The 24524-nt window shown below is 47.4% G+C and overlaps 1 protein-coding gene across 27 annotated transcripts in view; it reads left to right on the forward strand.

The window, feature by feature from the left end:
- Window positions 1-1129: 1129 nt before the first annotated feature.
- The window catches only part of AAK1 (AP2 associated kinase 1), an 85520-nt gene continuing 62125 nt past the window's right edge, over window positions 1130-24524 (forward strand). For 11 of the 27 annotated variants that reach the window (XM_056362921.1, XM_056362925.1, XM_056362926.1 and 8 more), the window contains exons 1-2: window positions 1130-1534; window positions 1650-1981. In XM_056362921.1, coding sequence (XP_056218896.1) covers window positions 1822-1981 — 160 coding nt within the window. In that variant the 5' untranslated portion in view covers window positions 1130-1534; window positions 1650-1821. The remainder of the gene's footprint in view (window positions 1535-1649; window positions 1982-24524) is intronic. The other 16 variants (XM_056362936.1, XM_056362935.1, XM_056362934.1 and 13 more) reach the window with 3 other exon arrangements.

Here is a 24524-nt window from a genome sequence, read left to right on the forward strand (position 1 = left end):
GGGGCCTGCCCAGCCAGTCTGCTTGGGACAGGAGCTTGTCAGCAGGATGGCTGTAGTTATTACCATAATACAGGAAACAATAGTCATGGGGAAAACACGAGCACGCTCTAGTTTCCGCTCCTGCCCCAGTCAGAGGGGAAGAAGGAGAGCGGTGCTGTCACGGAGGCATTCCTCTGGCAGCCACATGCTCCTCAGGGCTTTGTATTCTGGGCTGCAAGCTGGGAAAACCAATTTTTCCCATTTTAATATTTCCCTCACCTGTTTGAAATCCCAGCTCCGGCCTTCCCGGTTAACTCAGGGAAAGGAGCTGGCTGCAGTGGATTCCATCAGCTGGAAAATTCCTGATTTCTGAGAAAAAAGGCTGAAAAGAACCCAAAGGATCTTTAAAAGAAATTCCACGAGATCTGAGCTAGACCAAACCTCTGAAGCCTGACCCAAAAGCTTTGGGAGCTTTGGAAGAGCGGTGTCACGGCATGTGAGCACCTCGCTGCACGATGCGTGAGATACTGGCGCAGGGAGGAGGAGGAAGATGTAACAGTAAATCCAAGATGCAGCCATCGCAAACCCAACTGCCAGGTTTAAAGCCTCAGTGAGTTTTGCGGGCTGGGGATTACCTCATTTATTTTCAATTTTATTTGAGGCTCTTGAACCAGGCCGCTCGCAGGGCCTGCATGAAGACAAGCCGTGCACTTCAGGCCAAGCCCAAGATGTCACAGAAGGGCGCTTTTATTATTATGACACGAAAATGTCAAGTTTAAGCGCACTATTTCGAAATTAAACCCGAACGGCCGTCACCAGGCGCGGCGCCAGCGCGGGCCGCGGCTCCTCGCTGACAGGATTTCCGCGCCCATCCCTCCCGCTGAGGGGAAGGAACGGCCCCCGGGGTCCCCCCGCTGCCCCTGCGGCCCCGCAGGCCCCATCCCGCCGGCCGCGCCGCTGGGAAGCCTCTGCCCGGAGGGTCTCCCCTCACGGCCCCGCCGAAGCGGCGCCCCCCGCCCGCGCCCCCTCGCCCCGCGGCGGGGCCGCGCTGCATGCCGGGAGTTGTAGTCCCCGCCGCGCCGCCGCCGCGCCCGCTCGCTGCGCGGGAACTACCGCTCCCAGGGTGCCGCGCGGCAGGGCCGGGGCCGCCATTCCGCCTCCCGCCCCCCCCCTATGCCGAAGGGCGTTCGCCCCTCCGCCGCGCTGCGGGGCGTGGGGTGACGGCTGCGCTCCCGGGGGGCTCCGCCGGCGGCGGGAGGGCCCGTGTGGCGGCGGGGCCGGGCCCTGGGGCTGGCGGGGGCGGCGCTATGGCCGGCAGCCGGGACTTCCTGTGACAGCCCATTTCCTGGTCGGATGGGGCCGGCGGGGGGCGGCGGCGGCGGGGTCGGTCCCTGACGGTGCTCTGGTGGCCGCCGGGAGCTCCGCCGAGCGGCGATGCGGGCCCCGGGCCCTACCGGCAGGCGGCCCCCGCCGTAACCTAGCCGGCGGGGCTGCGGCTGGGCCGGCCCTGGGCACGGCTGCGGGGTGCATGGAGGCACCCCCCGCCCGCAGAGAGGTACCGGGCGGGGGGCCCTGTCGGTCGGGGCTCCCCTGAGGGGGCTGCGGCGGCCCCGGGCCGTGCGGCGGGGTAACGCCTCTCTCCCCCCCGTTATCCCCCTGTGGTTTTGCAGGTGTGAATCCCCCGGAGCACAGCGCGCCTGCTCCGCCCGGCCCCGCGCGGCGAGCGGCCCCGGGGCCCCCTCGGCGGCCTCGGCCGGCTGCGGGCGCAGCGAGGCGGGGGGCTCGGGCCCGCGGGCGCGGCGTCGCCCCCACGGCCAGCGCCCGGCGGCCGCCCCCGGAGCCATGAAGAAGTTTTTCGACTCGCGGCGGGAGCAGGGCGGCTCCGGCCCCGGCTCGGGCACCAGCGGCGGCGGCAGCGGCGGCGGCGCGGGCAGCGGGTACATCGGCCGGGTGTTCAGCATCGGTCGCCACCAGGTGACGGTGGACGAGGTGTTGGCGGAAGGTAAGGGCCCCGCGGCTTCTGCGGAGCCTTCGCGGCTCTTCCCAGCCCCTTCCCCTCGCAGCGCTGGCGGAGGGAGTCTCCGGCCTTTCCCGGGCACGCCGCCCCCCCTCTACCCCCGGCCCCCCCAACTTGTCATTGTCCTTGACAGGCTGGCGAGCCGGTGGCGTCTGACACGGCAGCTCTTCCCGCGTGTAAACCCGCTGTGGGTTTGCTGCGCTTGGTTTGCTTTTGGTGTGTGGTTTGTTTGGGGTGTTGGTTTTTTTTTTTAACGCTTTAGGAAGCGAGAGGGTTTCAAGGAGTTGTTTCCCACCTTCCCGAAGCTGGGACTTTAAAAAAACAAACAAACAAACAACCACCCCCACCAAAATTGTCAGATGTTTTGGTGCAGAACAAGGTGCTGTAAATAAAGAAAGAAGTGGTCTTTACTCTTAACTTTCTTCAGCTGGTTGCCTCCTTTTCTACCTTAAGCAGAGGGGAATGAAACACTGGAGTAAATTCCTTATAGATATATCATGCACATAGGCTGAGTAGAGCTAGCTGTGATCAGGGACGAGGGATTTCTGTTTGTGTGGGGTTTCTGCAGGGGAAGCAGTAATCCCAATTAAATTTTTTTTCTTTTTCAAAATAAAACCATTAAAGAACTAAAATTGAACAGCAGGGGTTATAGAACTCTATATGCATACAGTCCTTGCAGAGCAGCAAGCTGCTGGTGGTATTTTTTTCAATTCTAACCAGTGCGGCTGCTTTAACTATCATTTTACATTTAATTTGTTAGGGCTATAAGGAACCTTATGAATGGCTCTGGCTGGTAACCTTAGCCTCGACCTTCAGGGAGATGTTGGCCTCCTTAGACCTGCTCCTGGTCTGTCTCCTGCACAGCATCCTTTGCGATTTCAGTCAAAACAGTGTTTTGTTTTGATCTTGTAATTGCGAAGGAGAGGGCAGCTGCTGTATGAGAGCTGAGTGGGAGGACCTGTGTTGGCTTTTACAGAAAGAACCCTAAAATGGAAAAGGGACTCTGTGTACGCTGTGTGTGTTGAGGTTTTTCAAGTCACCACAGTGTACAAGAAAACGGGTCTGTGACCATCTTTCAAACATGGTTTCTGATACGTTCTGCTGTGTGCTGTGCTGAGAGGAGCACCAAAACCACCGGTCCTTCAACTAGTAACTATAGCAATTTTATTTTTTTTTAACCTGACTTGAAATTAGTAGTATAGGTTTGCCTTGGTTGATATTTCCAAAGCCCTTTTGGCCCTCAAAGCTTAGGAGCTATGTGAACTAAACCTGAGAAGCCGTCAGTCTGTGTGGTTTTTTGTTTTTTTTTTTTTTTTTAATGTTGGTTGGCCTTATCCTGGTAGCATGGGAAAACATTTTTTTTTTTTTGCAGATGAATAATCTGTTGGCAGGTTCTGCTCTGGTGCTGACAGTGCCGGAAAGTGAGCCTGTGTGTCACTGGGCTGTCTCCTGCTCGGCCGGCCTAAGCTGCAGCCACCAAAGGAGCAAGGTGGTAGTGCGGATTGTGCGGAGAAGTGCCTCTGCTCCATACCTTGCAGTCCTGGAGGAGCTGCTACTTCTGAGGGCTTTTCCCTGTGACTCCTGGTTTCTTGGCTGGCCTCTGGGATGGAGCATAGCCTAGGGTTGGCTACAACTCAGATCTGTGGGCACAGGTGCGGCAGGTCTGTGAAATAGGTTGCTGTGTTCTCTTCCTGACCACGCGATAAGGCTATGGAAGTTCTGGTGAAATGTGCTATGCAGGTGGCTTCCTCCCAGTTGGGCTGCTGGTGTGGGGAGTCAGAAATCCTGCTGTGTGGTGAGCTAAGTCTCCAAGGGGACAAGAGCGAGCTGGCTCGTGGGTTTGCAGGCTGTTGCCTTTTGGTGGGAACAGAGGGGTGAAAATGCAGTTTCCTTTATAGGGAAGGTAGGTCATCTGGGGAGTCAGCGTGGGTCAGGAGTGCTGCAGCATTGCGTACTTCTGGCCTTTCGGTGTAGCTGCGTGTGCTCCCCAGGTGCTGGTAAACAGCCTGTTTTCACGGACTCAGCTGGAGACCTGGGGAGCTCTCTGGCAACTCGGTTCCGGCATTACTGACATCTGAATCCTCGGCTGGAGAACTTTTTTGCATCTGCAGTGAATTTTGGTGGTTCAGCAGTGTTGAAAAGGCATCTTGTGAAGTCTTGGGCATTTCTGCTAAAAGGGAAAGTCCCCTGTGAAGCACTTTGGAGGAGGAGGAGGGATATCCTGTCTGGAAAAGAAATGTCTCTCATCCCCATTGCTTTAGAAGGGAGAGGAAAAGCCTGTGTTTTGGTGCAGCGTGTGAAGCCTAGAAAATAAATGAGATGTAAAAGTGGCTTGAAAGAAAGAGTCTCTGGAATGGTGATGGATGGTGTGGGGGGAGACTCGAGTTGTGAGCCTGGGGAACTGGTTGAACCAGAATTTCTGGAATTAAAGCCTGGGGATTTACCTCTATCTGTCAAAGCTGTCACTGGTCACCCTCAATTCTGCTGAGCAACCCTGCTGAAGATGACTGCTCCCTGGCCCAGGATGGGAACCAGGAATCCTGAATGCAGGCACTGCGAAGTGTGCCAGATGGCTGATGTCTCCACGTGCTTACAGTCTCTTGCGTAGATCCCCCAGAATATCTGCTGCAGTTAGGTACACCCCCCACCCCCTTAAAAATAGGTGTCTGGATACTTGCTTTCCTGGGCAGGGAGGAACGTTCCTTCCTTCTGGAAGGAAGTAGATGGGAATAATCTAGAAGGAACTTGAGTGGTTGGTTGTCTTGGTGTTATAATGCTGGTGAATCGGTATTTTTTTTTTTTTTTTTTACAAACATGGTTCTTAGTTGAGTCTTTGTAGTCATCTTGCACTAATCCGTACAATAGCATGAATAATCTCTTGAAAAAATTCCCCTCCAAGTTTGTATGAGGACTAACAGCTGTGGGAGGTCAGCACTGCTGGCCTTGGAGTTCTGTGAGGCCAGGGTTAGAGTCAGCATCAGCATCATCATCCTAGTGCTCCGGTATGGGCTGGGGGGTGTTGTTATTGACTTTAGGGTGATTGGTGTTTCGAGGAGCTGAGGTGAATGCCCAGGAGGCATTTGAGTGTCTGGATGAGTCAGGCTACTATCTTCCTCTTTTGTTTATGAAAAGAAACCAAAACTGTGATCAAACTGGATGGTGCTTTTGGTTCCTGCCGGTGTGTAGGGAATGAAAACCACGACAGAACCCTGCACTGGAGCCTTGAGGAGGACGGTGCCTCTCTGATGAGGACCAGAGTAGCAGAAACATTTAGAAGGATGTTGCCATAAATCAGGAATTTGCTAAGGAGTTTCTGGGATGTGCATGTGTGGCGAAGTAACACAAGTCACAGGTACTACTCTGAGCTAAAACAAAGAGGGTGGGGGTTGCCCCAGTGTCACCTTCTCAGGGGGCTGTGTTTTGTGTTTCTCTGGGTACCTGCGATATTGTAAGAGTGCTGAATTGATCCAAGTGTTGATGGGATGCGTGTTTGAGCTAGGAATTCGTTTGTCTTGGTCTACTTCTAGCAAAAGATGCTGTGTTTCTTTGGTGGAAAGTCACTTTTTCAATTAGGAATACTTTTCTGAAGGTGGTAGTTGTAGTCTTTTCCCCTTAAAATGTGGAAGTTAGGGGATTCAGGTTTAATAATTGTCAGATATTTAACGGATTTTTTTTCCAGATACATGCCCCTGTGTGTGCTGCTAGCTAATGTGAATTTCAAAGCATTTAATGGTAGACACTACAAACCAATGCAAAATCAGCTTCAGTTTGCCAGCCATAGTTGTTACTCTGTTTTAAAAAGACTGATTTTGTGGGAAGGTTTCATGATGACTTGCTCTAGCGGACCTGCGGGCCGACGTGTGTCTGAAGAGCTTGGTAAGGCTGTGAATGCCCAGCCTGTGCCCAGCGGGGGAACTGGGTCCCCTGAGCTGCCTGAATGTGTACTTGGGCTAATGCTGACCCCTGCCTGGCTTACCCTCAGCGCTTCCTTTTCCTGGAGTGTGCAGCACTGTAACCCAAAGTCCCTAAAATTACACATGAACTTCTTCTGAAATAACTTCAGTTTAAACCAAACCCTATTTGAGGTAAATTTTGCAGATGTACGTGATCTTCAACCCAGTTCCAGTTGGGTTCAAGATGTCGCTTTGAAGTGTGTTTTGTCGGTTATTGCCTTCTAGCTTCTGCCAAGTACCAGCTGCTAATCATCTGACCAGTGACATTTGGATTAGGAATTAAACTATTTCTCCTCTTGGAATGGGACATGTGATTTTTTTATTCCCCCCCCCCCTCCTGTGTACCTTGTGAGGCAGGGCATGTATGCTGTGTTCTGCACTGCTAAGTAGGCTGTTGGCTCCTCTGTGTTTTGGTAGTCTGGGGTTTTTTTTTTTGAGTGCACAAGCCAGGCAAACTGGTGAAGAATCCCAAGTGAGTTGTTTGGTAAATGTCAAGGTATCCCAAGTGCTTTGGTGCTTTTAACAGCACAGATTTTGCTGGGGCAGAGTGTGCGCCGCGTCCCTGGATGTAATCAGGAAGGAAAAGAAGGTGTTAGAGGATTTAACTCTGTAAGTTGTATAGCCCAGAGGCTTGCATCATCTAGCCTCACTTGTAAGCTTTATCAGCATGTCAGAGAATGGGCCTGGGATTGTACATGGGGGTGGCTGGTTTCTTACGTAACAGTTACATTAGCTAAAAGCGTATTTAATGGCACTGTTAGCCCTGTGCAGTCATGGGAGAGCGAGTTTTCTGCAGTCATCTTCCCTGGAAGGAGCCTTCCATGTTAAAACAAAATAGGTCCTAATTCAAGCGGTCCCGCAACAGCCTTATGTAGCTGTTGTCAATTACTTGGTATAAGAGAGCTTAATTTTGGGATTCTGGCTGGGGAAAATACAGGGTTTATCCAGCTCGAGTGTTGAAGAAGCGTTCTAGTAGTTACATATGAACAGGTTACTAACCTCTGGTTGCAACACCAGCAATGACATCTTGCATCTAAGGAGAACATGTGCTGCCATAATGTTTTTTTCTGTGCTGTGGGCCTTCTCCCCATTGTACAGCAGCTTGTCAGAGGTTGAAGAGAGCAGGTGGTAAGTTATAAATGTGCTGAAGACAAGCTGGAATCCACTTCGGGTTTAGCACTTGCTACCTTCCAAGCTCACCCACCTGCATTAATCACCGCTAATAAGAGGCCAGAACTGACTAGGTGCTGCACACTTGCATTGAGACTGGAAGCTGCTTCCTTTGAAGGTGACTTTTTTTTTTTTTTTTCAGTGAAAATAGTGATTTGGACAGCCTGAGGCTGTGCCCATTGGAATAGTAGCTTCCTGGATGCAGGACTTGCTGCTGCTCTTCTGGAAAGTCACAACCAATTTGCTTTCATTTGTACTAATAAGTGTTTACTCGTGTTTCACATGTACAAGGAGGCAGGAAGTCTCTGAGGAGAAACATGCCATAAGCAAACTTGGTTTACAGAGGAGCTCTTTTTTGATAATGAGAAGTAGCTGAATAAATAAGCTTCCGAGGAAAACGATGCCTTCTTTCTTGCTTTGGGGGGAAGCGCAGGATGTCCTTGTGGTGGTATTGTATTGGAAACATACCTCCTTAAATTAGATACTGGCTGCTGTACCTTTTTGGATGTAGGATCAATACTGACGGTGATTTACAAGCAGAAGGAAAAGATTCGGATAGACTTAAGAGAAACACAGTTGCAAGGTAATTTTCTCTCATTTGTGGCTTTTTATCATTATGGAAAATTTCCTTTTCTGCTTTTGTAGGAGGTCCAGGAATTGCCACTAAATGAAATGAAGGTTATTGTTAGCTGCCTACAGTATGATGCAGTAGAATGAAAGCAGAAGAGAGCCACTGCAGCTCCTCTAACGTGAGGAGGTTGCACTACCCTGTTGCCAGAGTATCTGAGCCCTGGCACAGTCTATGAAAATGTCCTGCGGTTCCTTTTAGGGCTGCTGGGAAATAACATACTGAGATATGAAGGTGAAGCAATGCAGAGTATGTGTGGCCAAGTCAGGAATTGATCCCTGGCCTTCCAGATTGAGTGCTTTAATTGCAGTCTGTGTTTTCTCTCAAATGCTGCCTCTGTGTGTTTTAAATGGGCATGCTCTTGGCACACATGTGATTTGGGCATAAATTTACGCTTGCTCTGTGGCAGAGCCCACGGTGACATCAGGACCTCGGGCCATGTGTCGCAGGATTGGATTAAAGACTTTTTTTGGAACAAGATGCTCAGAGCATCTGGTTTGCTTCATGATTTTGCAGAAACAAATTATGTACCAGTGACGAGTGATCTCATAGATTAAAAATAAAAAAAGCCATCAGCAGCTGAGTTCCCCAAGCAGAGACTTTGCGTGCAGGTACATCCACCTCGCAGTTGAGCTGGAAGCTAGCTGGTGCTGTGATGGGACGGGTAGATTTGTTAGGAACATGCTGGTTTTACTTCCTATGTGGTGTCTGTAGGGCTGTAGTAGGGAGGTGACCCCAAAATGTGCCCGTGTAAACTTAGAAAGGAATCTGGTGCGCTGTTCTTGAGGGTGATAGCTTCAGAAGACCATGCATTTTACTATCTAAAAGCACAGCTGTTATTCAGATGACATCTTAGCTTGTATCTCCTTTACTTCTGTAAGCTAAATGCTGCTTGCAAGATTGGCGTGTGCTTTTGCTGCACAACTCTAATGGCAGCAGTAAAATAAACTCGGAGCTTGTCACTTAGGGAAGTGCAGAATGCTCCATGCAAAGCACGATGTGGCCTGGTTCACGTGGGCTTTCCTTGAGCATCAGTTTCTATTCAAAGCACCATAGCAAGCAAGAGGAACCCTTGGTTTGATGTGATGTGCCTGTTTTTGTGACTTAACTGCTATTCTGGATTATACATGGAAGCTATTCAGAAGTTGGGGGAGTGAGAGTCTTATAAAACTCATGACTTTCAAAGCATTTAAAAATACCTAAAATGAACACAAATAATCAGTGCTGACGTGAGAGGAGCCTGGAAGTGCAGACCTATTGCTTTATGTGCTTTCTCTGCGTGACCTACCTGCTAAGTCAGTGATACTTTAGTTACCTGTCATGAGCCTCTGAAGGATTAATTGCTTCTGACTTGGGAAGTGCTTCAGAAATAAAGACCTTCTTTCCAGCATTTAGCTGCTTGCTTTGGAGGAGTGAGCTGGATCGATAGGAAATCCTTGCCTTATGACTGCCCTGTGTTGACATGAAGATGTTTGTGGTTGCTGTTGACCCTTGGGCTCTGGTCTAATAACTCTTTGTGACCTTTGGCAAGAAGCGTCTAATACCAGGGGATATGCAAATGGTTAGTGACATGAAAGATGCGGTGAAATACTTAAAATACCCTTTAAGTTAGGAGGAGGAGGATCTGTGGAAGCACCTGTGCGCATGTTTGTGCTCGTGTGCTGACATACCTGCCTTTTTTACCCAGGTATTGTAGCACTGCTCGTGAGGCAGGCATATGCGTGGTGTGTAGAGAGTAGATGACTAACAAGGAATAACCAACCCTCTGGGATTCCGCACAAACAGGCAGGAGACGTTGGCTGGAGGGAAGAGGCAGTGCCATGTCTCTTTGGGGCGAGAGCTGGGGTAAGGGCAGGAGATAAGCAGAGATAAGGCTGGGCCGGTGGCTGGGGTGGAAGGGTTCTCTCTTCATAGGATCCCTGTTACTTTGACTAGAGCTCTGCAGATGTTCTGTTAGGCAACCTGAACACTTGAGAAGTACTTGCTAAACTCATGTGAGGTCTCTGTGTCTTATTTCACCCTTGCTGTGCAGGTAGTGTCAGCAGGATGCTCCTAATTCTGCTGGGGAGCAGGTGACATGGGCGCTAGCTGATGTGCATGGAGTATTCCCTGGGAATTTCAGCAAGCGCTGCTTGCAAAGTTGAGTGTGTTGTGACACAAGCTCTTTGGTGGCTGCGTGCTCGTTACAGCCCTTTCACATGTCAGTGCATGTAAGATGACACAAGAAGCCAGCCCTGGTTGTCAACTGGTGAGAGCTTGCTGGTACTTATGTGTTGTTTTTAAATTGGTTGTGTTTGTAAGGAAATAATTAAAAAAAGCATTGCAGAGCACTGATGTGTGGATTGTGGGGTGGCAAAGGACGAAGGAGGGACAGTATGGCAAGGGGAAAGAGAAGGGAGCAGTGCAGGCTTGGGTCTGTCCTGGGGTGCCTTGAGTGCATATTTCTGGCAAGAAAAATTCTGCTCAAAGTCAGAGCCTTTTTTTTTGGCATTTACCTGTTGCTTTTGAGTTAGAAGCTGTACTTGAATATGTGACTATGAGTTTTCTCTTTTGTTTCTATACCCAGTTACCAGTTGTAGTTGGAACTGTTGTGCTCTCTCCGCTTTTCAGCAAACATAACGACCCCTGTGTATTAGGTGTCACACAAGTTGTGTTTCTGTGTGTGGTTTTTTTCCCCTTCCCCTCTCTGCAAAGTAGACAAACATATGGTGGAAGAAAGACTTTTCAAATTATTTTACAAATGAGAATCTGAAGCGCATGAAGATGCAGCGGTTTGATAAGGGCTACATAGGAAGGCAGTGACGAAGCCTTGTAGTAAATGCAAATGTAACTCCTTGTCTGGTGTTTTAACCACAGTGTCATTAACATTCATGTCACCATAGTATCGAGGAACTTTTATCATGGACTAGGGCCCTGTGTCACGTAACGGAAACGCAGAACAAAGCCTGTGTCCGTACTCCTGGGAGATGCCTGGCTGCTCTTGCTTGTGCCTGCTGAGGCTCAGCAATTGCGTTTGGTACCAAAATACGCTGGTGTGCTGCTGCTCTAGGAGGCATGTTCAGAAAGACACATGGCTAGGTGCAAGCAGCTGTAACCTTACAGCTGATTATGACATGATAATTAACACGCGGTATCTTCTAAAGATCTGCTGCTATTCAGAGACCACAGGAAACACACAACCAACCTTGCTCACACAGCATTCAGCAGAATGTTTAATCCCGGCACGCATACTGGATTTTTTAAAAATGAAAATGATGCTATTTTTGGAGCGGGACAGATGGTAATTTTCTACCTTTTGCTTTTGTTTTAAACTTAACAGCCTAAGAAGCACTTACGTTGTACCTTTGAAGCTTTTTCTGCTACTGAGCAGACTAGAAATGCATATATTGATATATATATATGTTGGGATTCTCAAGCAATTATGTAAGTTCATTTGAGCTGATGAATTAAATCCCCTAATAATTATGGGGCTTGTGAGTAACTGTCAGAAGACTGCAGATTCTGGACAATCCCTGCAACCCTCTCCTGTTTCTGGACATCTGACAACTGAACAGACAGGCATATGCTTATTCATATCTCTGCCCTTCCTCACCCGTATATTTGTGGAAAAACTGAAAGCCCTGCTTCATGTAGGGTGGATTTTTAAATCTTTTAAAATTTTAATTTTTTTTCCCCCTATGCTGAATGATGAACGCTGTGTGCTCCTGACTGTACCTAGTGATTTGAATTCCCTGAGAGCTGCCTGGTAGATACCTCTGTCCAGGCTTGGCATGTACTGAGGAGTTGAAAAGTTCATTGCTGTCTTCAGGGTTTGATTAGCATATACTCTTCTGGAGGAATATTATGTAGTCCTTAAGTCATGTTTTCTCTCACTCAGTGAGATGGTAGTTTTGTGGCTCAAGAGTATATACCTGTAGCTATTGGAGACCTGAAAAGTTTGAAATGTGGATTCCTGGGTTTAAGCAGAAGCAGCTTGTTTGAAACAAACCTCCACAGACCGTTGTGAAGCTCTTACAGTGTCATGTTAGCTCAGGCTTTTCCTAAAATGTATGTCTTGGGGGTTTCTCTTGTGTTTTTCATGCTGCTTTGCTCAGTAGGGATGTCTGGGTGCTGCCATAGTAATCAAAATTCCTAAATGTCTAACTTGTCTGTTGCCATGAGCTGTCTTTGGATCTTTGCATAATTGCTTCCCAAATGGAGTTTGCTGTTACCATAGCACTTAAGGTCTCCAGTAAGCCCGCTTGGGCTGGCCTTTGCATGCAAGTCCAGTTAAAAACCAGTCCCAGCCCTGGCCGGCTTAGTAGTGCTTTCTCCTTCCTCTGCACCTCCAGCTACAACCTGTTCTCCGCTCAACGAGTTTTATTTTTTCTCTCCTCTTCTGTTGATGTGATTCACTGCTTCCTTGCCTTTCCAGTGAAGCTTTTCAGCTGCGTGCAGTTGCTGCAGCTTCTTGCTGGCTTTGCAGTTCCAGTCATGTTCACTCAAAACCAGTCATGCTCCACAGCATGTTTATGCCATTGCTGATTTCACTTGGAGATGAACAAGGTCTCGGATGCTATTAGCAGCTGCTTGGAATAATAGCAGCTGAAATGTGCTTTTTAGAGGGCTGACTGGTAACAAAACAAATGATACTTTTTTAAAAATTGTTTTTTTAAGCTGTGAGTTATTCAGGACCCATTAATTTAATTTCCCCTCCCCCCTTCCAGTCTTAGAGTGGAAGTTCAAGGACTAAAATTGTCACAGTAGAGAGGGACTGAGTCTGCTTTGCCAAGTAATCTTCTTGGAGGCAGTGTGTCTTGCTGCATAGTAATAAAACACTGCTCCATCAGCTTTGGGTTGCCAAGTCTGCCTGTCAGGGAGGAATTGAGTGGATGTACAGGACTGTAAATCGGAGCACATGCCTGGCAAATCTACCCACGTGAATACCTAAACGTGCTTCCTGCTGTGAAGGCCAGTACAGTTCCGTAGCCTTTAGTGAGCTGCGATTTGTTATGAAATTGCTGTCACAAATACTGGGAGACTTTAATACCCCTAAATTAAGGTATCCAGGCTGTGTTCTGACAGTTCTCGGAGGATGGGTAGTGTGACAAGCTATTGCTGCACTTGGACTAGAGCTTTTCAAATGGGAGTGTGGAGCTAATGCACAGGATGATTCTTGCCCGCTGATTATTTTGGGCTTCTAATATGCTGCTGCATGGCAGAGATTAATTTCCTTTCCTTACCCACCTTCCCCCCCCCCCCAACGCCCCCTCCCTGCCTTTTTCCCCCCCCTCCTTTCTCTGCTATATTATGATTTACAGCTGCTGCCTTTTTTTGACTTTCTGTGTAGAACTGGCTGGGAGTTGAAGGGGTATTGTCCAGGGCAGGGGAGTGACTCTTAAAAGATCTGTAACGAGGCAGTGTCCTGAAAAATGCAAAGAAATGAAGCTAAATAGCTTTAAATCAGACCTATCAAAATAAAACCCAGAGAAGCGAGGAAGTGGCAGTTAAGCTTTTCCCACGTCATCAGTGCAGTGAAAATGCCTGTGACTATGTAAGTATTTTGTGGCTGTTTGCAGTTGTGAGCCTTATCGTTAATGAGCTAAACATTCATCTCAAAAAACCCGCAACAGTCCCTAGCCAGCCAGTCTTGCTCTCCTAAAATTAGGAGAGGTAAAGACCATGCTTCGAATGTTCTGTGTCGGGTGACGTTTCTGGTTGCGTTATTTTGCACAATTCAGGCACTCGTGGCCATGACTGCCATGCTAACATTAACTATGACGTCCTGCCTATTTAAGAAGTGCTCAGGAGAGGGTGGAGCCTGTAAATCTAAATCTGTCTTGTCATGGCCTAGATATCGCAGCAGTGACACTAAGCGAGGGCCCTATAATTATGTTGGTAATATTGGATAATCACATTAGTATTCTCAGCTATGGTAAATCTGTGTAGGGCTAACCGTGTCCCTGCTTTACTCTCACTGAGAAGCTGACCCATGAGCTTTACGTGAGCTTGATGCTTTGTTTTACCTGGGGAGAAGTCCTTTGCTCTGTTAGATATGCTAGATGTTCTATTAAAGTTTATCTGGTAGTATTTAAAGACTAGAGCTTAAGCGGTGCTACGGCTGGAGCTGTGAGCGCTGCTGCTTTCTTGAGTTGCTAGTGAGAGGAGTTTATAAAAAGCAGGGCTCTGCACCTTGGGCTTATTTTCAGCATTGGATGCAGATCTTTGCCTTGATGGTGTGTGGCGTCTAATGGATGTGCATTACTCTGGACATACCTTTATAGCTGGTGGTTTTTTCTTTCCTTTTTTTCTTTCCCCCTTCTTACTAAATCGGTTGTGCGGTAGTTGCAGTTTGTATCCAGCACAAAGCTGACGCAGGTGCTGGGCTTTCTGTGCCCAGTGAACTTGCTCAGCGTGAAGCTGCCGAACAGATTGTTGCTGGCCAGCAATGGAGGGTCCTCTTCTTTTAAGCCAGTAGAACATGAAAAACTGTATTGCTTATATGTGCAGATTTACTTTGTGGAGACCAAATTCTTTCCAGACCAAATGTGAGCTGTGCGGGGGATTTCTTGCTGCTTAAAATGGTTATTGCTGGTGAAAGAGTGCAGACCCCCATGCCTAAACCTTGAGACCTCTGGAGCTGCCTGTGTAATTCTCTGCCACCAGCTGTCTGTGCGAAGCAGATGATTAAATGTGAGTTTATGACCTGCTCTGCTCAGAACTGGTGGAGAGATGAATGTGAACCAGGTGAATGCAGATTCTGCCTTGATTTCCCAGCACTGCTTTCCTCTGGGGTAGGACCAAACCTGTGAAGCCCCAGCCTTTGCTAGGGGGAAGCCAGCTGTGCTGGTGTTTGCTCTGCGAGGAGGGAAGGCGAGCTGGTGCTTTTATGGGACTGCTGCCCAGCAAAGTTTGAATATTCTTCAAGAGTTTGTCCTATGCCAGGAGGATGCTGTGCTTGGATATCTTGACATGCAACCCGTGTCTCTGTTCCTTGTGTAGTTTCTTTAGTTGAAGTATCACTAGAAATATTTATAAAATTAGAAGCTGCGTTTCCTGTAAGTACAGTTTAACTCGGAGCTCTCTTCTTACAGTTGTGTCACTGTTGAAATCTTCTTTTGACTATGATCGCTATTAAATTCCCTGTCTTGTTGCAGATATACCTGCTTAGCTAATTTTCCATCTGCTTAGTAACTCGTCTGGGGAGATGCAGGCTTCAGCTGATCCTCCTGATATTTGTGCCTGTTTCAGGTTTCCTGTCTTGAAATACTAGGTGTTCTTTATGCTTTATCTAGGTGCTATCTGCTTGCCCTGCAGTTCTGAAGCTCTGATTTGCTCCTACAGCCACTTAAAATAGTCAGAACGTGGATGAAATTTGAGTGACTGTGACCATTGCTACTTCCACAGATGGAGCTCTTTCAGCTGGAGTTAGTGGTTTGCTTTTTTTCTTTGCCCTCAAGATAACTCTTAAATGTTCAGACTATTTAATTGGCGGTTGATGTTTCAAGATCTGATTTGATAAGTTTCCCAGAGCAGTTCTATCTCCACTCCGGTATGGAGCCTTTTAAAGTGCTGTTTAGGGGAAATGGAAGCAGCTCAAAGGAACAGACTAACCCACAACTGAAAGCTTAGTAAACCAGTCAGAATCTACACTGGTTTCTGTTTTGTTTTAATGGTGTTTAACTCCCTGTACAGGTGAATGTGGTGCGATAAGGCACTGAGAGCTGTATCTTTCCTCTTGGAAACGAGCATGGGGAGCTTCCCAGAGACTGCTCCCACGTACGAAAGGAAGCATACTTTTTTCTGCAGTCTCGCTTGCTTCATAGCTGTTAGGTGCACATGGACTATAAGGACTTGTATCTTTGTGTTTTGGAGCTCTTGAGCTGAAGGAGATCCCCTGTACAGAGACCCTACTTCCTACCTTGCAAAGATGAGCGGTTTGTATTCCTGCTACGCGGAGTTCATCTTAAGAGCTTGCTCCAAATGTTGCTTTAGGAGATGGTAGGGCTGGCCTTTTAGATTCAAGTAGCCCCTTTAAACTTGGCACTGTTATGTTTTAGCGTAAGTCAAGTGACTTAAAAAAACCCCCAACATCCAGCAACTAAGTAAAGCTTGTTATTTCCTTTGAGGCAGAAAATCTCAGCTGAGAGCAGACCTGTTTAGTTTAGCGTTATTATCTGCTTTTCTCAGCTGGAGAGCCTGTTGGCAGGGGGTGAGGGTTTTTGTTTTGTTCTTGTTCAGAACTGGACTCTTTGGTTTATAACACACATGTACACACACACAAACACGTGCGCTCGTTGGAGTTAGAGGAATTTGGGTGTAGTAGGATTTAGGAGATCCATATTCAGGCTTTCCTGGTTCCGCAGAGACTCCTGCTTGTTGTGTTGTCTGTGCAGCATGTCCTGCGATGCACCTCTCTGTTCTCATTCAAGTAGCACTTCAAGCTGTGAGTTTCTGTGTATGAGCTTGTTCTGTTTCAGCTGGTGGCTGAGCCCACCCCATCACTACTTTGTGCTTGGGCTTACAAACTGCTGGCACAGCTTAGCCTGGGTAAAGAAAATCCTAATTTTGTAGCCTGGATTGTGGGAAACAAATGCCAGTTATGTCCGTGCGCTCCTGAGACGTGATGCAAACCTGTGCCTCTAGGGTAGGCTATGTGTTTTATGTGCATGCAACTTGAGGGTGAATAATCTTTGCTTATATGGATATAAAATAACATGTAAATACCCGAGTGTAACCAGAGGATTATGGAACTGGGTGGGAGAGTGAGTCATAGGCATTAATTAAATCCCAAACCCCAAGTGTCATGATGAACGCTCCAGCATGCAGTAATAAAACAGCAAAATACAAACACAAAGGAGAACATTACCTACCACAAAAGACCTCAAAAGTCTCAAAGCGGTGGTGGTTGTACTAATCTGGAAAGGACACTGTACCTCCAGCTGTTCACGACGGTGTGGGGAAAAGATGAGCAGTAGCTTATTGATGTCTCTGGGGTTTAGTGTTAGAATCTAGGGTTGAACTCAAGTCAGTGGAGAGTTTGGTGAGACTTCCTGATGGTAAGGGTAACAACACCGCAGGAATAAACTGCTCAAGAGCATGTGGGGAATGTGTAAACAGAACAGTTAAAGAACAGGTTAGAGAGACACGTCAGGCGTGACGGCGGGCATTGACAGTCCTGCCTGTAAGTGAGAGGCTGAGTCAGGTGAAATCCTGTGCCAGACAGTGACGCGGTGACACAGGGCCACACTTTTTCAGCAAGACTGTCCCCTGTTGCTTACCAGCATCCTGTTGCAATGTGGAAAGGGTGAAATGAGGCTGGAGAAGGCCTCCCTCTGTCCGTTAACCTTGTCATCCTCGACCTGCCTCCATTCCACTCCACTGGGGCAAGAACGAAATCCTCTTTTTTTAATGCAGATTTTGTATGTTAGTCATAAAGCTATAAAACCACTGGAGAGAGAGAGAGAGATGTGTTTGAAGGCCCAAAGCGCTGGCCTTTTGGGATGTTGCTTAGGTGGAGATGACCATAAAAAAAGGAAGAAAATACCATAGGCCATGTTAGTTATCTGTTTAACTGCAGTGAGTCTGATGTCTTTGCTCAGGGAAAACTGAAGTGCCCCTTTGCCTGCAGGCTTTATAGTAGCAGACTACCTCCTACTGCCTTCTAAAAAAGCAGAGGGTGTAGGAAATGCTGTTTGACTCTATCGGTGATTAATCTTTCACCAGACCGAAGCAAGCTTGTGAGTAACACATCTAATGCTCACTTTTAAGACTGGATTTTTGGCAACAGTCGGGACCCTTTGTGACACCTGGCAGCACTGGAAACCTCTAAAAAATGTTTCTTCCCATTGGTAATATGTTGTGCCATACCCAAAGTGTAATGAGGGGGGGTTTCTGGGTGAACCTTCAGTCTGTCCTCTTAGGGTGACTTGCTACTGTCTCTTACTCTGAGATGCTGCGGTTTGAGGGTTTTTTTCTGGACTTTCGCTGGTCAGACACCTGAAGGTGCCCTTCCAGCACAAATTGGCTTTCTGGAGACAGCCTACAGAGCTCAGAGACGTGAGCTGTGTAAGCAGGGCTTTTGCTTCATACTGTGCTATGAGTAGTATGTTATCACACTTACCTATGTGTTCTTTGGTTAGGTTCTTAATTCTTTGCCTTTTCTGTTAATCACAGGTTTTCCTGCCCTAGTAGTATCCTTTTTAAGACCATGACTTAAAGAACCAAGGATTTATTTGCAGGTTGTTGGTGTTCCTGACGATCTCCATCTCCAGGAAGTGGGAGCAGAGATAACATTCCAGATTGAACTCAGTAAATCATAGATTGCACCCGTGTCCTCTTCACTTTCTTTGATGTAGCTGTGATCTTGGATGTTACAGCCCTAATGCAAAGTCTGCCTCATTACTGTGGCTTCTTAATTAAACCTCAAACCACTTTAAAAACAAATCTGGAGGGAGTTGTTGTATTTTTCTTTAAATGCGTTAATGCTGACATCTCTAACTTTAAAGGTGTTGTAGATGCTTTATAAAGCAGAAAAAACAATGTGCAGTGATCCTGACCATTTCAATTCCTTATGTATCAAAGCAGAACACTTCACAATGCTGCTCCCAGTTTCTGGGTGCATTTGGTAATAAAAAAGGGGTAATGCTGGAACAGAAAACTGACTTTGGGGTGAAATATCCTGCCCTGGAAATGAGCAGCTCAGAAGTGATAGAGCAATTCCATCAAAAGGGGAGAAATGGGATTTGAAATGGTACAGTTTTTGATGGGTGTGGTGCAGTAATACCCTTGTGCTGGGCGATGGAGGAGTGGAATAAAAGAGAGTAGAAAGGCTGTATTAGTGCAGATTAATACTGACAAAAATGTCACTGTAATCCTGATGTTCATCCTAGCTGACTAATGGAGCTGTAATTAAAATCACAAGTCCGTATAAAAATTAACTGGCCAATACTTGTCTGTGTGGAGGGTGACACAAGATCATCGCACGTGAGGCATGATCGGTAAAGGACTGCTGCCCTTCGCTTTCCTTCCCGCTGTTGCTGTGTTCTTGGTGCCGAGTGTGGGGCTTTTTATAGGAGCTGCTGGGCATGTCTCCTCTTGACAGCGGGACTCACGGTGTGATGCGCAGTAATGCTTTCTGGCAGGAGCAGGAAGTTTTTTCTGACCGTCTCTGCAGCCCTGTTGTGTGGTCTGAGGAGAGAATCCCAGCGCACCTTGGTGGTTTTGCCCTCTCCTACAGATGATTCACTTGTCCATCTTCGTCCTTGGTTTATAGGTGGGGAGAACCAAGACTGGGTTATTCTTTCACCTTTGTTGAAAACTGGCAGTAAGGAGAGAAGCAGTGGCACATCCCGGTGCTTTTCCCGTCTGTGCTTGCAGAGCTTGATGCTAATGTTAGCTGAAATTGGCCATTGTCTAAAATAATTACAGATGATTGTATTGCTTAACCTTGCCCAAAGTATTTTCCTTGGCCTCTTTTTCTTTCTGGTGAAGGGTAAGTGCCTCCCAAGTTGAGGTTTGTTGAAGCCATCTCTGTCCCTGGAAAAGATGCACCAACATTGTGGTGCTTCGTGATCGGGAATCACGTTGTAGAATAGTTTGGGTTGGAAGGAATGACAGTTGTATATACACAACCAGGGAAAAACTTTGCTTTTGTTAAATGACTGCATATTATGCCAGCTAGAGAGAGGTGTCGGAGGTGCAGGATGGCTTTTTCGGTACAGCAGCAGAGAAAGTGGTTCTGGTGTTGCCAAGTGATGATGTCCAGGGGTGGGTCATGTGCAGTGTCTGTGTGTCAGCTGGCTGTGGCAGAAATAAGTACCGGGAACTATGTTTTAGTAAACGTTGTCGGGAATGGTGAGCTGCAAACGTCCAGTGCAAGAGAGTTGATGGGGTTTTCCTGTAACTGGATCACAGCATCCTGACTGGGAGGTGTGGGGGTGTGTGAAATAAAAAAATGGAGTGAGCCTGCCCCTGGTACTTAAGAAAATAAATGCTAAGGAAGTTCTTCTGGCTTGTGAGATAAGGCAAAATATGACATAATTCTTGATGGATAAGAATCAGTAAGTATTCAAATTGTGCAAATGAGGAGTGCCTTTGTGCCTGGCTCAGCGAAGCACTTAATTTTAAGTGCCTGCTAGTACAACCGGAGCTTAAAATGCCTTGCTGGCTGTCCCTGGGGGCTAAATATTCCCAGGGCAATTGTTGGGGACATCTGAAAAGCACTTGGCTGTCTCCTCAGCTTCAGTACTAAAGTATGGTAGGCTATCTGGCATGCAGAGCTTTGAGGTGGATGAGATAGAGCTAAAACACAGAAAGCTGGAAAGAATTCAGCAGAGAACCACACGCATTGTTTGTCCAGCTCTGAAAAGAATGTCACCCCTGAAGAACAAAGCTTTTAGCGGCATCCAGAAGATTTATCAGGAACTATGGTAATTCCAGATAGTGTTAATTTGTTTGTAGGAGGGTGATGGAGAAAATCCGAAATGAAGCAGTGGTGGTTGTGTTTTTTGAAGTGGGAATTGATGATTTGACAGTTGGGTCTTTCAAGCCCAGTGAGTTGACTAACTTAACTGAAGAGTGATACCTCTTCCTCAAACCTAGCTGCGTTTGGATTATTCAGCATAGCCTTGGAAAAAAAATGAGGGATGTGATCTAAGACAAAACTTGAAGATGTTTGCAGAGGGAAGGCTCATCCATGTGGTGGAGATGTTTTTGTAGCTGTTATTGCAGAGCTCAAACGCGCAGCTGGGAGATCATTGTGCTACGTGTCTTGTTTGCTTCTGAGCAAGCAGCACTTAACATCTCTGGGAGGTACTTGCAAGTGTGGATTTTAAAAGGAGGTGTTCTGCCTAATTGTGTTTGGATGAAGTGATTTCCGTTTTGTTAGCGTACCTTCTGTCTCTCGCTGGGGCGGTGGCTCAGCATAACAGGGTAACATGGAAAATGCAGCATGTTTTGGGAATGCTAATGGCTTGTGGAAAGGCCTTTGGTCCTGCAGATCCTGAGGAATCTAACCTGCTTCACTTTGTGTGTACAGGGCAGAGTCCAACCAGTCCTCTTCTGGGCTATGATTAACTTGGGGGAAGTGGCCTGTTGAGTTGGTGCTTCAAACACTGGCTGGCTGTGCTTGAACTTGCTTTATTCTGGCTGGGCACGAACAAACCAGGCCTTTTGTGGGGCCCTGTTGTCTGGCAGGTACAAATCCTGCCTGCAGTAATACCTTGTTTTCTTCTCTGCTGTCCAGATAGTTATCTGAGAGGGTGTGTTTGGAGGTCTGGAGCAGGACTGAAATGCAGATCAAACAGCCGAGTAAGTGATCGTGGGCGAAGATACAGTAATTGAGTTGGGAAGGGGGTTCTCAGGACAGGCTGTTTGTCATGGGTCCCCTACCACTACCGCTGACCGTGCTGTCCCAGGAGAAGGTGGGGCTGCTGCTTCAGAAGACCTCCTCTGTGCTGGAGGGCAGTTGTGTCCGTCGAGGGTAAGGTGTGCAGTGCTCAGCGTGCAGCTCATCCTAGCAGCGCTTTCTGAGCTTGGCTAATTGATACGTTCACCCGTGAAAGGCAGCTCTGGAAGAGCTTATCACAGAAGGGCTATGGAAGGAGCAACCAATTTCTCTGTAAACTTCCTCACCATAACATTAGTTTGTGCAACGTGCTTGGGAGCAGCATCTTGTGTGTGTTTGCAGGTGAGCGTGGCTGCCTGCCCGTGACTTGCTGGTTGCAAGAGGATTCCAGGCTCGCAACACGTGTGAATCACTTAGATGCAGCAGAGTGCTATCTTCTTACCTTGCGATGAGCTCAGAGAGGGGATCACGTGCAGCTTTGTGCATCTGGTTTTACTGAGTTTAGAAGTGCTTGCCTGGCTGTGAAGAGTTCTGCATCCTGCTGAAATTACAGAAGGGCTGAAAATATAACTACCAGCCCTGGAAACTAGCCAGTACACCGACACAAACCTGCATGGAAAATTGCTCTGGCATCTCTATTGACTGGAGATAATCAGAACTTCCTTTTTTTTTTTTTTTTTTAAAGTTTATCCTAAAACCAGTTAGCAAGACAACAGTCAGGCCAGAAATGTGTAGCAAGATAACAGTGTTCCCATGCTGTTGTAGAGGTAGATGCTGGCCTAAGTGCAAAAGACAGTGATGTTTCTCAAGAGACCTATGGCTGTTGCTGGCCAATGGTGATCGCAATACTGACTGCACCCTACCTGTTTGACAATGTTAGTATGTCTTAAGGATGAGCATATAAATAACTTATGTCTTAAAATGAGAGTGGTATTTTAGCTTCTGCTGGCTTGTATGGGAAAAGAGTTGAATTTCCTTCAGAACTTTAAATCACAGGCACTTGTTTACGAATGCAAGGGGGAGCTGTCCCCTGAGCTGAGTCTCAGGCTTAGTTCTTGCTTCTCACCCTTCTGGTGCTTCCAGAGTCTCTGGATTTATTTGCTCTGTTGCATCTGAAGCCTGGACTGGTCTCTTGCCTTTTGCTTTCCATATGTGTACTGGAGAAAAGGCTTTACTGGCAAAGATGTGGGGGTGTTCCTAGTTTCCTAGTGCCTGATGACTTTGCTCCCGTGCTCTGCCTTGTGCGTGACCCACCGTCCCTGGCCACGTGGAGCCCGGCTATCTAACTTCATTTGAGGTAGTGCAGGCTCTTGGGTTGACCTTGGTTGACTTGGAGTTACACAAATTCTGGCACGTCTATCTATAGCGTTGGAGCTGGCATAGTGCATTAGAGCTGGCAGTTCTGGACGTTGGAAGGGTTGTCTTGCTTGCCATTCACTGAGAATAGAAGTAAATGGTCCTGTAATGTGCATCTGGCAGTGCTTCATAATAATTGCTTGGCAATTTGTCTTTGATCTATTTCCTTTCAACTTTGCCCAGATTTAGCGAAGTTGGGAGTTGGACTGGAATAACTAAGGAGAAATTGGTTGTGGTCTGAGGCTCTGGAAGTGGAAAGTAGTCCTGGAGGATGACCAGGTAGTAATGTTGTAGCTATGTAGTGGGCAAGCTGGAAGGGTTAACTAGTGGGAAGCAGCTGTTGGCAAGAGAGCTAAAAGGTAAAGTAAGTGAATTAATTTCAGTATAATGCTGTGAAAAACCATCAAGAGTTCAGACGAGTGCTGGGTGACCTGTCTGAGCAAAAGCCACTTGTTCAGTGTGACAGTGACCAGGCAGCGAGAGCTGGGCAGCACCCGTCCTTACCTCTGCAAGTTGCAGAAGACACTCTCGGCTTCTGCAGAGGTTCCTCTTCTACTGGGTAATGCTGCATGCTAGGCGAAAGAAGACTCATAGAACTGTTAGAAAGTCTTTGTTTAGGCAGTGTTGGCTGCGCTCCGGGTGCTTGATCGCTTGGTCCCTTCCTGGGCGGTGCTGAACAGCATCACTGTTCTGGGCTAATGCTGCCAAGTGAAAATTTCAGCTGTCTGTTGGGTCCTCCTTTGCCTCTTCTCTGTCGTACCTCGCTGAAAAATGCCAACTGTGTTTTCTGTCTGCTGATTACCAACAAAGTGGCTGCTTTTGAGGTAGTTGTAGGAGTACAGGTCCTTCTGGAACCGCTTGTCTACCATGAATTGGAAGTGGCCACAGTTGCCACTTGAAAGATTTCGGGAGCTTCAGGATGCTTCCAGCTGGTAACCTACTTACACACCTTAACTTAAAATGATGATGTGGTGCTACTGTTAACCTTTCTCGCAATGCAACAGTTTCAGGCAAGTGCCACTTTCTTTAGCAGCATGTGCAGTTCATGAGCAGTTGGTAATAAAGGTACCGACTTGGAAGGTGAGGGATAGACCAAAGATTCAAAATCATCTCTTGCACACAAGAAACTTCAGAGACTCTCTCTAGGCCTAGGCATGGACCACTGATGGCATCCCTGCCATTTCCAGATGTGCAGATACACAGCGGTTGTTGCATGAGAAGCCTATAAGCAGATACACCTGTAGCTCTGACCTTGGCCTGCAAAGACCTGTGGCCTGAAACACTCCTGGCAGGAGCAGAACTCCTGTTGTAGCTCTGATTTGTTCTGGCACACGATGTGATCGAGCCCCGTTTCTGTAAATACGTGAGTGAGGCGTGAAGGCCAGTGGCCTGATTTCTCTGCCCTGTCTGCGCACCCGCGGCTTCCTTTGGAAGCCAACTTGCAGGTGCAGGTTCTCAGTATTCCCAAAATTGGCCGGTGTGCCCTGCTCATGGACTTTGATCTCGTGTTCCGAGAGCTGTTTGCGTAGGAGCGTGGTGAGAAGCTGCTGTTCTTCGTGCTCTTTCTCTGCCCCTTTCTGCTTCCCTCATCCTCCTGCTGTTTGACTGTGCTTTGCAGCCCCGTTCTCTGCATGCAGTACTGGGAGTGCTGAAGCCAGTTAGCAGCGGAAGGTGTAATGAATGCAGAGAAAATCAAATTAGGGTGGTATTTTTCACACCTCTTCTGATTTAGGTGCGGAATGACTCCTTGAGGGAAGTTAGACATTCTTGATTATGTTGTGCCTTTCTGGATGAAATCCTGGATACAGTCAAAACCTGGTCTCAGTAAACTGTAGTTTGGAAGGAGTATTGTGGTCTGATTTAACTAAGGTGATCAGACCAGGTGATGCATTAGTTGTTTAGAAAGTAAAACTTTTCATCCTTTCTCAAGTGGATGTGGATCATCAAATTCTGCTTCTCCGATAGCAAAGTCGCTTACTCTAGATTGTTGTGTAAAAATTGCTGTATGTACCCTGATTAAATCAATACTTGTTTTCTCTGGAGAGAGGCATGCTGTTTTTAAAGCATGACAATTTTGCTGCTAGTAATCTGCAG

The sequence above is a fragment of the Falco biarmicus genome, chromosome 18, assembly GCF_023638135.1.
Source record: "Falco biarmicus isolate bFalBia1 chromosome 18, bFalBia1.pri, whole genome shotgun sequence".
Classification (NCBI taxonomy): Eukaryota; Metazoa; Chordata; class Aves; order Falconiformes; family Falconidae; genus Falco; species Falco biarmicus.